Source organism: Drosophila biarmipes, chromosome 3R (assembly GCF_025231255.1).
Source record: "Drosophila biarmipes strain raj3 chromosome 3R, RU_DBia_V1.1, whole genome shotgun sequence".
Classification (NCBI taxonomy): domain Eukaryota; kingdom Metazoa; phylum Arthropoda; class Insecta; order Diptera; family Drosophilidae; genus Drosophila; species Drosophila biarmipes.
The window spans coordinates 8,219,867-8,235,554 of NC_066616.1; the positions used below are offsets into that span (position 1 = coordinate 8,219,867).

The following is a 15,688-nucleotide window of genomic DNA, read 5'->3' on the forward strand; positions in this document are numbered from 1 at the left end:
TACTAGTATATAGAATAGCTTTGACAGCTAAATGGCCATATGTACGTTTCACGGTAACTTCCAAGAATAGATAAATCGTCTTCCGCTGAAAACAGTCACGCCAAAACCAAATCGCAGTTCCTAATATCCAAGTGGTAAATACGATAAGAGACCAATGATAAACCAATGGCAGATAGACTGTGTTTTGGAAATTTAATTAAATATACAATATTATCCCATGGCCGAGTGGTTCCCAATAAAAGCCCTGGACGACGTGGAACGGTCATCAGTCGTAAACGCGCATTCATCATGAAGTGTAAGTATGGAAAAAGGAGTAGCCGCGGACCAATCGCCTAATCCAACCAGCTCGTTCCAGACTTCAACCTGCTGCTCAGCCTCTGCCTGGTGTTCATGCTGTGCTCCTCGTGGGTCGCAGCCTTCTCCAGCCTTTCTCCTCCGGAACCAACTCCGCCGACTGGCTCCCCCGGCGATGGTAGCTCCACTGGCTTCCCCGGGCCCCCGTCTGCTGAGACCACAAATCCCTCGCCAGAGGTTACCACCATCTATCCCATTTACGGATAGAGTCATCGTTGATTAATGAATTAAAGCTTAAACTGCAATTATATTTAAATTTGTGTAACCTTCACTTGCATTAAAAACTTGGGATACGGTACGACAGGCTTTTGATAACTTTATATATGGTTATATATTGTCCAACATACATCTAGGCGTGGCCATTAAAATAATCGACATTCACATAAATTAGACACTAAGAAAAATGCACACCCTTTTACGTATGCATCATAAGTAGAGGTGAGCCAAACAAGCGGCGATTAGATCAGTGAGCACCGAATTTGATTAGCTGCTGCTCGCCACGTTCCGCCGGAAGGAGCCCCGCACCTGCATCTGCAACTGCTCGCTGCTGCATTCGTCGCGACCGTACTGCAACAAAGAAACCAATATCAACCAGCCGTATTTGGAGGACAGCCAATCTGAAGTCGACATACCTTGCAAAAATTGTGCTCCAGCAGTTCCACTGCCGTCAAACGCTTCTTGGGATCGTGCTGCAGACAGTGGTCGATGAAGTCGTGTCCCTCCTGGGAGAGACTCTCCGGTGCCTGCGGCTTCTCGCCCATGCCCACTTTAAACATGATCTGGAAGTTGGAGTCAAACTGGGCCCAGGGACGCTAAACGAAAGTAAGGAAATAAATTAAGACATCGGAAATAAAAATTAAATAACAATAATGTTTAGGAAACTTCAACCTGAGGTTCATAAACAATTATAATTTCGTGTCGCAAGGTCAAAATGGATACAAATACAAGTTATAATGTGATTGTCCGTTTGAGTGTAGTTGCAAGAGCGAAGCGTAAATAAACCAACATTGTGAAATGGACAGTACACTCCACAGCACAGTAGTCATCCTTATCTCTAGTGTGAAGCACTCACCTTGCCCGAGGCCATCTCTACAACCACACAGCCCACCGACCAGATATCGGCGGCTCTGCCATGGCCATCGCTGTTGGTCTTGGTAAACACCTCTGGCGCCATGTAAGCCTGCGTGCCCACGTAGCCCTGCAGCTCGCCGGGCACGGTGGTGTGCGCCTGGATCTTGACCGCGGAGCCGAAATCGCCCAGTTTCAGGCTGTTGCTCCCGTCGACGAGGAAGATGTTTGCAGTCTTGATGTCGCGGTGCACGATGCCGTGCTTGTGGAGCTCAGACACGCCGGCAAGTAGCTGGGCGGTGAAGCGACGTGCCAGAGCCTCAGGCAGATTACCAGTGAGCTCCACCAGTGACTCCAGGGTTCCCTCTGAGCAGAGCTCCATGAAGATGAGCAGCTCTTCGCGGTGCACCTCGATGCCGTAGTAGCGCACCAGGTTTTTGTGCTTGATTCCCTCCAGGATCTTCAGCTCTTCGGCCACGTTCTTCAGCGCCCGCGTCTCGCCCGGCTGGATGGCGATCTCTTTCATGGCCATCAGCTCCCCCGTGTTGTTGTTGACCGCCGTGTACACCTTGCCGAAGCGCCCCTGGCCGATCTTTATGCCACGATGCCAGCGGAAGTGGACGCTACGTGCCCTTATGTGCACTTTGTCGCTGGAATTGAGGGACTTCACCTGACCAATCAACCTGCGTTCGCGCAGTCCGTCCTCTAGATCCATGTCCAAACGGTTCACGGCATCTCGAACTCTTTCCTGCCGCAATGCCAGCGGTGTAGTCTCTATGCTGCCCTTTCCAGAGCAGGCAGGCGTCGGTGGCGTCTGGGGCACCAGCAGGCGCAGCTCGCCATTAGGACTCCTTTGGCACGGAGTGTCCACATAGTCTGCACTATCAACGGAACTGTACGTGTTTCCAGACTGCTGCAACAGATCCTCCTTTAAGCTGAACTGCGGATGCAGAAGTTTGTTATACGGCGGCGACTGCAGAGGGGGCGTATTCGGATTAAGCACCATGCCAGCGGACATCGGAGTCCGAGTGGGCGTCCGGGAGCGCGAGGTGGCCGGCGACGAGGTCTTGCGGGTCCGCGGCGACGCCTTCTTCTTGGCCACCTTTTCGGGCTCCGAGGTGATGCCAATTACGTGCGAAATACACCGATCCATCTGCTGCTTGAGCGCCTCGAACTCGCCATCGTCCAAGTGCTGGGTGATTTGCGGATCACAGGCAAGAATCAGGAACTCCAGACCCTGGGACGCCCAGCGGGGGCGCATTCCACGCCCACGTTCGCAGCGCTCCATTACGAAATGCATCCACATCTTGGCGTAAGCGATGATGCCCAAAGCCAGATCCACCGTATGGGCACCGCTGTCCTTTTGGTCCATTATCTTTTGTTCGAACAGCCTGATTACATCCTTATGGTACTCGAACCCGAACTTGTAGCCCTGATGGAGGATTTCGCGGGTCCGCGATAGCACAGCCTGCTTGTCCTGCTCGTCCAAGTCACGCATGTTGCTCAAGCAGCATCGCTTCTGCACGCCCTCAATGATCGCCGTCAGCTTGTTGCGCACCTGCAGAACGTCCTGCTGCAGTAGTTTAAACGCTGCCTTCACGTCCGAGCAAATGAAATCGTGCTGCTGATTGGCCACGTCATGCTCGTAGTGCTCGCGATGGAAGTCCGTCGTCTCCACGTCGCGACAGAAGGTCTTGGCGAAGAAGAGCACCTTGATGGAGCGCTCCCGCTCGACGGTGAGCAGCGATTGCGTTTCCCGACATATAGTGAGCAGCTTCCACTTGACCTCCTCGTTGTCTTCGTTCTCGTTGGTACCCTCGATCTGCTGGTCCAGCTCCACGGTGCGCTTCACCAGTCGTTCCGAAATGTTCCGCAACAGTTTGCTGATGATGCCACAGAATTTCTGAGATGCCAACGTGTGCATGCCCTTGATCATGGGACTGATGAGCTTGGTGAACATCCACTCCTTCTCCAGCACGGACTTCTGGTTTCCCTCCGGCACGGCAACCAGCACCAGTTGATCGATGTACTCCAGGTACAGCTCGAAAGTCTTTCGCACCGTCGCATCATAGTGGTTCAGAATGCTAATGTAGCTGCCCATTTCCGTCTCGTTCTCCACCAGCGCCGTGGTAATGTGCCGCTGGTAGCGCTCTCGGTGGGTCAGTGCCAGGGTCAGGCCCTCTCTAAGTTCCTTCATCAGCTGTTCCAGACTCAGGGGATTGGGTCGCACTGGTCGTGTTTCCAGGCGCATGCGGAGGAACTCGTGCATGAACTGCAACGGAATGCCGCTCAGAAATACAAAGGTGGGAATGTACGAGGGCAGATTAATTGATTGCGCCTCCTCGCTCCAGTAGCCGTAGGTCCGCAGCTCCACGACCTGTTCCCGGCTGATGTGCGGATCTAGCCTGGGCACATCCTCCTCAATGGACTCGGCGTCCAAGTCGTAATCAAGGTCCCCGACTCCAGGTTTCTCCAGGGCAATGTGTGCCTTGTACAAGGCCACGTTATGCAGCTTGTGGAGAAAGGCCAAGGACTTAGCCAATCCCCGGCTTTTGAGCACGTTTTCGATGAACTTGCGATACAGCCCCGTGGACTGCTCTCCTGTGCCATTATTGCTGCAAGTTCCCAATGGCTCCACACTAAAGATGTTAATGTCGTGCATGGATCCCTTGCGCATGTGGCCGTGTGAGCACTCGCTGGACACCTGGCTGATCTCCGTGGAGGCAGATCTACGGAATAATTAACATTATTATTTCTCTTGGATTTGAAACATTATACACCTACTCATTACTGCTCGATGTCTCGCCGGGCACATGGGCTGCATCGTTAAGCATGAACTGCACCTTGTGGCAGGCCGTGACACTTCCGTTGCGACAACCCTTGCGCGAAGCCGATCCTGCCACACTGGGCGGTTTGGAGGAATCCATCGAGTTAACAGCCGAATCATCGTTCTCCACTCCCGAGGCAGATGAACTGCCGCTGTCGGTGGCGATGTAGGATGAAGTGCAGACCGGCCAAGAGAACTTCTCATCCTGCAGGCGAGCCAAAATCTTCCCCAGAATACTGAGCTTCAACTTGTTTTGCTTGGTAATGTTATACCATAAGCACATGGACTTGATGCGGCCCACAAAGCTCTGTGACTTGTAAATGGGATGCAGGGCGCCCATGGCCTGGGACGAGGGGTACAGGGCTTCAGCAGCTTCCAGTCGCGTTAGCATGCCCTCAACTTCGCGCAGAGCCAACTCCTGATTATCCATGCAATCCTTGCAGTACAAGGACATACAGCCTTGGCACATCTTGCTGGGCAGCGGAGCTGGAAGGCAAGGTACAGATTAATTAGAGTAGGTATACTAAGAACTGTTTCAAACTTACAGCTAGCATTAGAGTTGCTGTCGGAATGAATACCGCTGTCCAGGCTTATCAAACTCGGCTCTCGGCGGTAACGCGGCTGGAACTTGTAGTTGATGATGTGTGTGAGGAGTTCGGAAACGCCCTGTCGCGCTTCGAAGAGGTACTTGTCTTGCTGTTCCACCGTTCTGTCGGCTTGCCACGCCTGCAGCTCCAGCCAGATGAGATCCTTCAACTCCGTCTGCCAGGTGTGCTCCTCCTGCGACAGCTTGGCATCCTGTCGATCCACGCTGCCCAGCTTGATCAGGTTTGCGAACGTCTCGTGGAAGTCCTTTCGTATGCCCAATCCCGCCGTGGCCCTTCCATCGCTCCTCAGCATCCCGGCGGGAAGTTGTGCGGCAAAGGCCAGCGGCGGCGCCGAGGAGCGATAGCCAATTGGACGTGAGGAAACACAACGGTAGCGATTGCAGCTCTCCACCACCTTGGAGGCAATCCGCATGGGGAGCGGAGCCATCGCCTCCGAACTGAGCGGCATGATCTGGTCCATGGACTCCAGGGGATGGGCAGTCTCGTGGAAGCTGTTGCCCCGCGGAGGAGCCACCGCCGTCGTGGCCAGCGAGTTCTTCATCTCCCGCTCCGAATCGCGGAGCAGCGACTGCAGCCGCTTGTCTGTCCGCTTGTTCTCCTCGTTGACGAACATCTCGTTTAGCAGGGCGCAGTCCATGGTGTTGCGCCGCAGGACACGGGATCGAGCCATCCTGGTCATGCCCTTTTTGGGGGTGCCGCCCACACTGGCGGGTAGATCTGCGGAACTGAGATAAAACAGGTTAGAAAGCGAGCTATAAGAAGTGACTTATAAAATTTAATGGTTCCCATTATAAGCTCAAGAGATGTACAATTTGTTAATTTTCTTTGCTTCCCTGCGAAGTATTTATTAATTTGATTTTTAATTTAAAATAAGGCGGTCTAAAAGGACTTTTAAAGGACATAACTGGCTGAGTGAACTAAAAACCTAACATAAGGAGTTCTGAACAGCAATGATGTAATTAATCAACGCTTTATTAAATATATAAATTCAAGGCATTCAAATTAAAGATCCCAAAAGGTTTTTACATTACAACATTAGTTCCTTAACTGAAAAGAATTGTAACAATATTTAGTTTCTGGAATGTCATGCATATTAAGTAAGGAGTTAGGGAACTAATGCAACAAGCTGGTTTTTGTTTTCATGATTTCTCTTTTCATAGGCATCTTTCCAATATTTTCAAACGACAATCGCGGCTAAGAGATGACATCAGCCATAGAGATGGCACAGGCAGGTGCAGCATATGGCAGCATATGGCCGTGAAGTACGTCTGCGTTCGTCACAAGCGCGCCGATCATGGCCCTAGCACGGACGCAAACCCTTATCGCAACCGCCCTGTGACCATATATATCTCGTCCAGCCATATGGAGCACCCCGTATTTATTTCGTGGATACGAGTACTCACGCCGTCACATTGACCACCTTCTGCTTGCGTTCCCAGTCGCGGTTTTTGATTTTGAGCCTGGTGCGGGGCGGGGTGGTGCCGAACGCCTCATAGTGGGCGGCCAACTCATCCTCCGGCGGCATGTCCTCCTCGAGGGCTCCTATCCGAACTCCTGTCACTGGCTGCGCCCGCGAGGGCTTCACGCGGTACTCCACTCTGCAATAAGATACGTGTTCGGATGATGAAGAGGTTGATAGTGTATTTGCACTAATCTAGAGCCGGGGGCTTGCCCTAATTGTTTCGCTAATTGCAACGGCGGACAAGTGCCGCCTAATCGCCGATAATTCAGATAAATACGTCGGCTACACTGGCAATAATGGCCCAGGTACTTTAAAAAGCCGCAGCGTAGTCATCATAAAAATTTATTAAAATGTATATGGTTTTCTTCGAAAATTGTTTTTATTGTTTTTTAACCCTGCAATTGCGCACACTTTTTTGCCTCTAGTCAGTTATCAAATTCAATTTTTTGTTTCTTTATGAGTATGCAAATCTTGGCTTCTGGCAATTCATTATTGTTTTCAGAGGACTCTTAAACGATATGTTAAATTGAATTTAATTGAATGACTGAACCACTTATAAATGCCTTGAAAACTAAAAAACTGTAGGGGTTTAAAAGTATTTGGAAAGCTAAAAAGCGTTTACTCCAATTCTGGCTATTAAAATAAATTCGTGATGTGTTTTTCATTTATCTGCTTTCCTGCGGATCACAGCTAAATTCGCTTGTATACAGAAGATATATCTTACAGATATATAAATATTTAATAGTACTCGAAGTCAGAGAACTAAAATCTTATTTTTAATTTGCAGTTCATTTGCAAATATTAAGTCTTTTAGTATATCTTTTTTCTAGTGCATCGCATGTAAATCTGGTGGTATATGGGGCGAGGTTTGGCTGGGATACTCCTATCTTATCGCACTGCTGCTGTTGCTGCAGACAGCCGCATGTCACGCCTGCGATTATGCTCTAATTTGAGCAGGGGTTTGATTTATTCGAGACCAATTAATCGTGTGATTGCTGAGCAAGTCGCGCCACTCTTTTCGTCAGCCCGCTGGCGAAATTCACCCACCTCCTGGGCCGCATGTTGCCAGCGGCCTGGGGAATCGCAGCTCGGTGTGGCGCGGGTCCAATAACTCCAAAACCGGCGGAAATCAGCGAGTCGCGACGAAGCGAGAGAACTTTAGAGTGCAGTCCCCCTGCTTCCGGGGGGCACCGGTTTGATAGTGCCCGCGGGCCTAGAACGCTGTTTTATCGCCCCAATCGAGGGCTGTTATTACTGTCGGACTCTGCGGCGGGTGCCAGAGCGAGATCGGAGTGCCCCCGCCAATTTATGTACATCTAATTGCACGGCACACCACACTCCGGGGACAAAAACAGCCGCGGAACGAGCCGAGAGCAACTCGGCAAGTAAAGTAAAGTAAACGCGACAGCCGGGTGGAGAGAACTTTAGACGCGAGCCAGCGAACGATGACTGGTCGGCGGTCCGATCCCCAGTCCCCGTAGCCCGGTGCCCAGAGCCCGGTTCCCTGTCCAATCGGTGGAACCTTGCTGGGGGGTTCGGGCCGGGCACTATCTCCCGCCGTAGTGGTTCCCTGGCTGGCGGTTTATCACAATGGGCAAACAGGCGGCCGTAGTTCGCACGCCTCTAACCCTTTCGAATTTCATAACGCGGAGCACTTGCCGCCGCAGCCAGTCAATTTATTAGCACTTTTAACAAGAACAGTCCCCATCCATAGTATACGGATCGGTCGAGGGTATATAGTATATGCGAGGGTGCCGCGGCCGACGTAGCGGTGTCGCCCCAAACGACTGCTATTCACTGCCAACTGCGGCGAACTGAGAAGCGCGAGCGGCGAGCGCCCGGCCGACGCATCAGATTGTTTACCGCCCTCGGCGGAGAGCAACTAGTGGGTGGCCACTTCGGAGGAGTGATGTCGTTCTAGCTACTTAGCAGCTGTTTTTAGCCACCTATGTCTAAAGGTTTGAGGGCTTTTTTATTGAGCTGTCTTAAAGTATGCTATACAAAATGGTCATCCTAATTGCGTAATATCCTAGACTTAAGGTCCTCTAAAAATAAGTTTCAGCACAATTTTGGGCCCGCTTTTTGAAAGAGCTTTAAAAAAGTTTGTTTTGAAAATAAAAATAGAAAACAATGTATTGGAATCACAGATGTACCAACTTATATTATTCATTTTTTAAAAGAATCAATAAAAAATTTGTATGGATTCATCCTAATTGCGTAATATCCTTGACTTAAGGTCCTCTAAAAATAAGTTTCAGCACAATTTTAGGCCCTTTTTTTGAAAGAGCTTTAAAGAAGTTTGTTTTGAAAATAAAAATAGAGAACAATGTATTGGAATCACAGATGTACAAATTTATATTATTCGTTTCTTTTAAGAATCAATACACGGGTTCATCCTAATTGTGTAATATCCTTGACCCATGGTCCTCTAAAAATAGGTTGCAGCATAATTTTATGCCCTCTTTTTGAAAGAGCTTTAAAAAAGTTTGTTTTGAAAATAAAAATAGAGAAAAATGTATTGTAATGTAATCACAGATGTACCAACTTATATTATTCATTTTTTAAAAGAATCAATACGGATTCATCCTAATTGTGTAATATCCTTGACTTATGGTTCTCTAAAAATAGGTTGCAGCATTATTTTAGGCACTCTTTTGGAAAGAGTTTAAAAAAATGTGGTTTTGAAAATAAAAAGAGAGCAAAAAGTATTGGAATCACAGATGTACAAACTTATGTTACGTATTTTCTACAAGAATCGATAAACATTGGTTACGGAACCTTTTTTTCCCACACGAAATCCAAAACGATTGTCAATTTTAAGTTTTAGTACTACCCGACTATTTTTTCGCTGGAAGGGCACTACCTTAGTTCTACCGCCAATAAACATTATCGTACTACATCCAAGTGAATGATATAAAGAACCTAATGCCCATGTATAAAATATAAAGCTATTACGAACTTTATATCACAATAATATCAAGATATTACAACTTGTTTGCACCGATTTAGCCATTTTCTGTGACAGCACCGACAGTGAAAGCATAGGGAGAGATAGAGCGGTGAGATAGGGATTTAAGAGCGCAAAAAAGAGATAGGCCCGCGGCGGACGAGAGAGACGGAGATTGGCTGTGGAACGCAAGTGGCAATCCGATCGCTTGTGGACCGCATCTGCGTTTGTTTGTGGCTCGCAATTGGTTTAACCGCGCGAATATTTATTATTAATTTATGGAATTTTATTATGTGCTGGCTTGTTAGCTAATTAGCCGTGTGTTTACTTAAGCAGGGAATCGAGTGTGGGCGCATATGTACTTGCTCTGGGCAGGCGGCTGAGTTTCTTGGGGAAATCGAAGAAATCTATTTCGCTTCAATCATCCAACTTGGGGAAAATCCATTCCACTGGCTCTTCCAGCTTGTTCCGCACTGTCACGTGACCAGCAGTGCGTATACTTCATAGTCATACAAGCACAGTGTACACACACAAGTTGCACATTCGCACCGTGGTCCCAATTCGTGGGGCATTGGAAAATCAATGACACGATCTGTTCGTCATGACTAATCTAGCTCTGTCCCCCCTTGACTGATAGCATGAGTTCGGGGTAACCAAAGTGAGCTGGAAGAAGGATGTGGCCATGCAGACCCGTAATCACCAGTATTTCTTATAAAACCAATCTAAAAACAGAAACGTATGGCTCAACCTATTTGTTTTTTAGCCTTGTAAATAAAGTTTATTTATTTTAACAGTGAAACAATGAGGAAACGATAAACATAAAGTATTTTATTGCGAGTAAAAATAGAACATTTGTGATTTTAGATTCATTGATGGAATCATTTTCCAAATACAATCCCCTAAAAAATGTATTTATTTTTGGATTATAAATTACATTATAAATTTTAAATTTTAGTGGCTTGAACTTAGTTTAACTTAAACAGTTTCCAATAAAAATAAAGCGTTTTCTGTACTCTTGAGTAAACATAGCACTTAAAAACACATTTGAAATATCTAAAATTACCACTAGGGGCGGGGGCACGTGCCCTTGTGTGGGTGTGTGCGCCACGCGGAAATGTTTTCTGATGTGTGTACAATGTACAGGCCACAATTATGCTTATCAAACACACGGAACCCCAAAATGAAAACCAACTGATTGCACGCATGCCGGACTGCCCAGGGAGAGCGAGAGAGACGGCTGGAGCGGGCGGAGAAAGAGAGGCAGAGCCTGCAAGTTCAAGTACACAACAAGGCGCTCTCCTCTCCCTCGCCGCTCTTTCCCGGCCAAAACAGTTAGGCCAGAGACCTTCGGCCAGTGGAATTCCATTCATTTGGCCAGGTGACAATACGAAGCCTTATAGACGGGCTCCGAGAAGAAAGCGAATTCGACTTGAAAACCGAGTAACGAAAGAGGTTACAAAGCGAATGGGCAAACGCACGTACTAAACGCGTTTTAACTTCCAATAGCCTCCGCGCCTCCCCTTCTGCGCGGCCCCCAAAACAGGTATGCGAGTGGAAGAAGAACAAGATTGGCGGCATCAAATGGGAGATAAGTCGACTGAGAACGCACTGTGTGGATGCATGATACCCTAAGCAATATTAAGATACTTTTATTACGAGCAAGTGTTCTGGGGTAGCAAGCTAGATACCTATCAATCTTATGCTTGGACTCCCAGTAGTTCCTTTATATGAAAACCATCTTACATCACCAAAACAGTACACCCCCTTACTACTGAGAGATATGAAAAAGATCAAGAGCTCTGGCGAAAGAGAGAGCGACCAGCAGACCCATAAATCCCACCTAATTTCCATTAGCTGCCATGGGAACAGGTGCCAAGAGAAAATTGATGTCTGCAGCAAGTTTCCTGCTAAGATACGACATTGTCCGTTTTCCGCGAAGCGAAACCCAGTGAACACTCACCCGGCCCATGGAAATCAAATCAAATTTGAGCTATTATGAATAAGCCCCCGCGCAAAAGGAAAAAAGCGGCGGAAAGGTATCCGCAACTCACGCAAGGCGAGTGTGTGTTTGTGTTATCAGGGCACCGTCAGCCTTATCAGCAAATATCTTGGAAGACTCGAGGCGGCCGAACACAAACACGGCTATGATAAATGCCGAAATACACCGAAAACGACGCACGGAGGATGTAGTAATAAAAGAACGCAGCATTTTCAGAACCTTTATGGGCCTTTATAGTGGAGCATTCAGTGATTTTCCCCTCGACATACTTTATCACTGCAAAATCAATATTCAAATTCTAGGAATTGCGAAAGTCAACTAAAGAGGAATGTATTTTTAGGACCGGAAAGCTTATTGAAATTTGGCACATCTTATACGAAATTAAAATAGGGATTAGCAACTGATTTCGTTTTATTGTGCAATAACGTATGCACTTGTAAGTGTTAAAAAGGCGTTAATAAATACAAAAAAAAGGACTCACTGAAACTTATTTACCTAGATTTTATATTTTGAATTGCAACACAAAAACCTTGTTATAATTGGTATTCTGTCAAATTCGGGAACTTAAAATGAAAGTAAATTCGTTAATTATTAACTTATAGATTTTGTTCATCAATCACTACTAATAGATATGTAGCTTTAATCCCCCTTTTTTGCAGTGCACCTGTGCATACTTTTAATTGCGCTGCACACAAAGTGTTCGATTTCAGCCAGAAATCGCAGTTGTTGCTGTTAATTTTTGTGCCTGTCTTGCAGTTTGCCAAATTCTCGGGTTCGTTGAGCCATCAGAGGCAGCAACAGCAGTAACATGGCCCAAAACACGTTGTTTACGTTTAAACAATTAAAACTGGTGAAATGCAAGGGGAGCGGGGCAGGGAGAGAGGGAGCAAATGAGGGGGAAAACCACATTCAAGGCTTGGAGAGCCAAAGAGACAGAGAAAGGGAGAGCAAAACGCGAGAGAGAGCTGTTACGTGCCAATGCAGACTTTCTTGTTTTTGTTTGCGCTGGGAAAAGCCCGAAATTCCAACGCACCGGTGTGCCGCGCTCACCTTGCAACATCCTCGTCGATGCTCTGCTCGCGGCGCAGTCTTATGGGCGGAATGGGGGGCGGTGCGGGCGGAGCCTCAGCTGGGGCTGTGCAACTCCCATTGCCATTCATCTCCCTCTCCTGCCCCTCCCCCACAGCCTCCTTGTCCACCGCATTTGTTGTTGCCGGCGTCTTTTGCAGGCGCAAACTCTGCTGCAGCTCCAGGTAATCAATTGTTCGCACTCTCCGCCTGCTTGACATTTTCGCAAACTCTGTTTTTGTCGCTCTTGGATTCTTGGAATTCGCTGCTCACACACACACGCATGCCAGCCGAGCAGCACACCAACACCGTCGCACCACTACACTCTTGCACTTTGCCAAGCACGCGCCGCGCTTCTGCTTGCCTTTTGTTTTTCGCCTGGCGATAATCAGATTTATTTTAATTTAACTTTCACGGCGAGCAAACACATAACGTTTGACGACGCGCTCCCGAACTTGAGAGCTGGAGAACTCGGCGCGCAGGTAACCAGTCGGTCTTACCTGGTCGAAAAAAAGCAGCTGACTGAAGACGGCGAGCGACTTGGCCGGCGGCGGCGTCTTTATCGAGAGAGCAGAGCTTTAGAGATGGCAAATATTAGTGTTCGGTGCTTGGATATTAATTACAGATTTAATTATTTGTTCATTTATTTATTACATTTTCTACGTTGTATGTAAACATGTTTTAAAATGGTTAAATATTAAATTATTTAAATTTGGCGGTTAAAAAGTATATAATAAGTTAAAAATTAACTAGACAAAGTTTTTTGAAACGCCGATAGTATCGTATTCGTACTGATCTGAATAAGCACGCTCAACATGCCCATCTCTAATGTAATATTTGGTATTTTTATTATTTCTCGATAGCCAATGTGTAGGGGCTTCCATTCGGTGGTTGCGTTTCCAATCTACTGTTTAATTCGGTTGTTAGTAACGGACTGTCATCACTAGAAAACTGGAAGGCGGGATACGTTACAGATTTAAAATGACGCATTTAGATTAGGTAGAAAAAATATATTTTCCAGTAAACGATTCTTCTAACAATTTATTTTCGTTTAATTTTAAAAAATGTATTGTCAATACATTTTTGTTTTGAAACTTTCAAGTTTAACCATTACTTTTACTTTCAATCATTAAAACATAAAAGGTACTTGTCCGACCTGCAATTTTTTATCTTCTTGGTGATAACAACACAAAATGGTATTTTCTGCTCACCCTTGACTCCGTTAAAAATTCTCTTTATTAGTTAACAAACTTTAGCCTGCGTACAAAAGCAACGATTACCAGCAATACACTCACTTGCCCAGGGCAAAGATTAAACACGAATTAAAAACTAAAGTAACTATTTGGGAAATGGCCTTAACGCGAACGAAAAAAATTGAACTATGAAGTCGAAGGGCCTAGAAAAAATTCCTGAAGATGCGGACGACGGCCTGCACCCATCGCGGAACGGGCCGTTGGACGATTTCCCGCTCCGCCGTCTGGGACAGATCGTAGAGCCGGTCCGCCTCCGCCTGCAGCCGTTGACTCAGGTCCTTGTTGTCCGTCACCAGGCACACCTGCGTCTCCAAGTCGCGGTTCACCGATCGCTCCCCAAAGTTCGAGGAGCCGATGAGCGTGAGGTTGGGCAGTCGGGCCTCGGGCAGGTAGTACCACAATCCCTTGGCATGGTACGTCCAGCCGGGCTTCTCGTACTCGAAGAAGTTGACGCGGTGGTTCTGCTTCCGGCGAACGAGGCTCTCGTAGAAGCTCTTGGCTATCAAGGTGTAGGCGGCCGGAATGCCGCCCGCCGGTCCTTTGGCGCCCTGAAAGCCATTGGCCTGGAAATATACATAAATAATAATCTAAACTAATGATAGCTAAACTTCACAACTCACATTGGGATGAGCCATCAGGATGCTGCACTGGGCCAGGCACTTGTGCGTCAGCGTGTCCATGTACTCCTGCGTCAGGTTGAAGTAGCCGGTGGCCAGTTTCAGTCGCGACCCTGAGACGCAGTTGGAGAGCAGCTGCTTGGTCACCACGCTGTCGTGATGGATGCCAATCTGGCCCATCTCCAGGAGCGGGAACACCCAGGTGTCCGCCTGCGGATTATTCTCCCTCACTTGCGCCTGTCGCTGAAACGTCTCCTGCACAAAGTCGGCGATGCGCTTCCGGGCAAGCTGGATGAACTGCTCCTTGGTGCCCTCGTAGGGCAGAATGCGCCAGTTGCGATGCAGTCCCTCGGTGGCATCCGGCGCCACTGCCAGGCTGAACTCCTGCACCCGTTCAATGAACTGGGCATAGAAATCCGCCAGCGGCTTGTCCTCAATGAGTATGTAGCGATCCTGGCGGTTGGTGAAGTAGTCGTTGGACAGATTGGCGCCCGAGATGATAACCGCATCGTCGAAGAGGTAGACCTTCATGTGCTGCAACCCCAGAAGCTCGTTCCACCGCGGCGGAGCGAGGCGCTTGGTCATTCCGCGCAGATCGGGAGTGTGGTAAAGAGAGAGCTGCACCTGGCTGGCAAAGTCCCGCACCAAGGGCAGCAGCATGGTCTTGGAGTTGAGGGCTCCGCGGGTGCCGCGTGTAAAGTCCAGGAGCACATTGAGCCGCAGGGCGGACTGCTGCTCCAGGCTGTGACGCAACTTCTGGACCACGGCGCTCTCCAGCTGCCCTGTGCCCAGGTACAAGCTGGCCAGGACAATGCGACGCTTGGCGCGCCCGATGCGCTGCACCAGTGTCTCGTAGAAGTGCTTTGGCTCGTGGATGACCTGGATTTGGTCGCCTCGCAGCGGGAAGCACGGCGCCAGGTTGTGTAACCAGCTCAGGCTCTCCAGGGCGGGAGCTCCCGGGAATCCGGTGGCCAGGAGGTTGGGTGCCTGCTGCAGGCAGCCAAGGAAGTCGCCCTGCGCAGCCGGCGTGAGCTCCTGGCTGAGGAAGCGGCGTAAATAGAGCATCATTCTGGCGGGGATTTTACAGTCGATTTGGCAGGTGGCTCCTTGCTGTGGGCGCCGGCTTCTGGCACATTGCTCACTCTCAGTTCGCCGCTATCTGGGATGCTCTTCCATTCATGGGAGCCGGCCTTTAACTCGGGAACTCGAAATTTCAGCACGTAAATAAATTCCAGGTGTCTTAGATTCGATAACAAATGAGAACTATCGAAATAACAAAATGTGAAATTACAAGGGCTGGCAATAGAAGCGATAGGTCTCACAGCAGCGATAATATCGCTCATAGCAACATATTAGGGGAGTTCATGTAGCGTACTTTCAGTAGCAAACATAGTCCATCAAAAAAATAAATTTAAAAAAAATCAAATTTAAAATTTGAATAATAAATGAATACGACTTTCTTGTTTCGATTTTTTCCTGTATTTG

At 48.1% G+C, this 15,688-nt stretch overlaps 3 protein-coding genes across 5 annotated transcripts; 1 reads left to right on the top strand and 2 right to left on the bottom strand.

The window, feature by feature from the left end:
• The first annotated feature begins 64 nt into the window (after positions 1-64).
• On the top strand, positions 65-604 carry LOC108031391 (uncharacterized). The gene is made up of 2 exons (XM_017104755.2): positions 65-295; positions 356-604. Exons 1-2 carry the CDS (start codon positions 166-168, stop codon positions 559-561), a joined length of 336 nt encoding a protein of 111 aa, XP_016960244.1. The 5' UTR covers positions 65-165; the 3' UTR covers positions 562-604.
• Positions 605-645: 41 nt separating this feature from the next.
• LOC108031386 (mitogen-activated protein kinase kinase kinase 4) lies at positions 646-12,865 on the bottom strand. Of its 3 annotated transcripts, none has more exons than XM_017104750.3 (7): positions 12,316-12,865; positions 6,261-6,455; positions 4,795-5,582; positions 4,207-4,735; positions 1,427-4,151; positions 987-1,166; positions 646-921 (listed from the first exon to the last, which is right to left on the bottom strand). In XM_017104750.3, the coding sequence occupies exons 1-7, from the start codon at positions 12,552-12,554 to the stop codon at positions 838-840; spliced, it is 4,740 nt and encodes a 1,579-aa protein (XP_016960239.1). In that variant the 5' UTR covers positions 12,555-12,865; the 3' UTR covers positions 646-837. The 3 variants fall into 3 exon arrangements, with proteins under 3 accessions (XP_016960239.1, XP_016960240.1, XP_050745210.1); XM_017104751.3 differs by lacking the exon at positions 12,316-12,865 and adding an exon at positions 7,367-8,118; XM_050889253.1 differs by lacking the exon at positions 6,261-6,455.
• A 667-nt stretch (positions 12,866-13,532) lies between these two features.
• Positions 13,533-15,476, bottom strand: LOC108032158 (CDP-diacylglycerol--glycerol-3-phosphate 3-phosphatidyltransferase, mitochondrial). Its single transcript, XM_017106004.3, has 2 exons — positions 14,207-15,476; positions 13,533-14,149 (listed from the first exon to the last, which is right to left on the bottom strand). Exons 1-2 carry the CDS (start codon positions 15,269-15,271, stop codon positions 13,730-13,732), a joined length of 1,485 nt encoding a protein of 494 aa, XP_016961493.1. The 5' UTR covers positions 15,272-15,476; the 3' UTR covers positions 13,533-13,729.
• Positions 15,477-15,688: the final 212 nt, after the last annotated feature.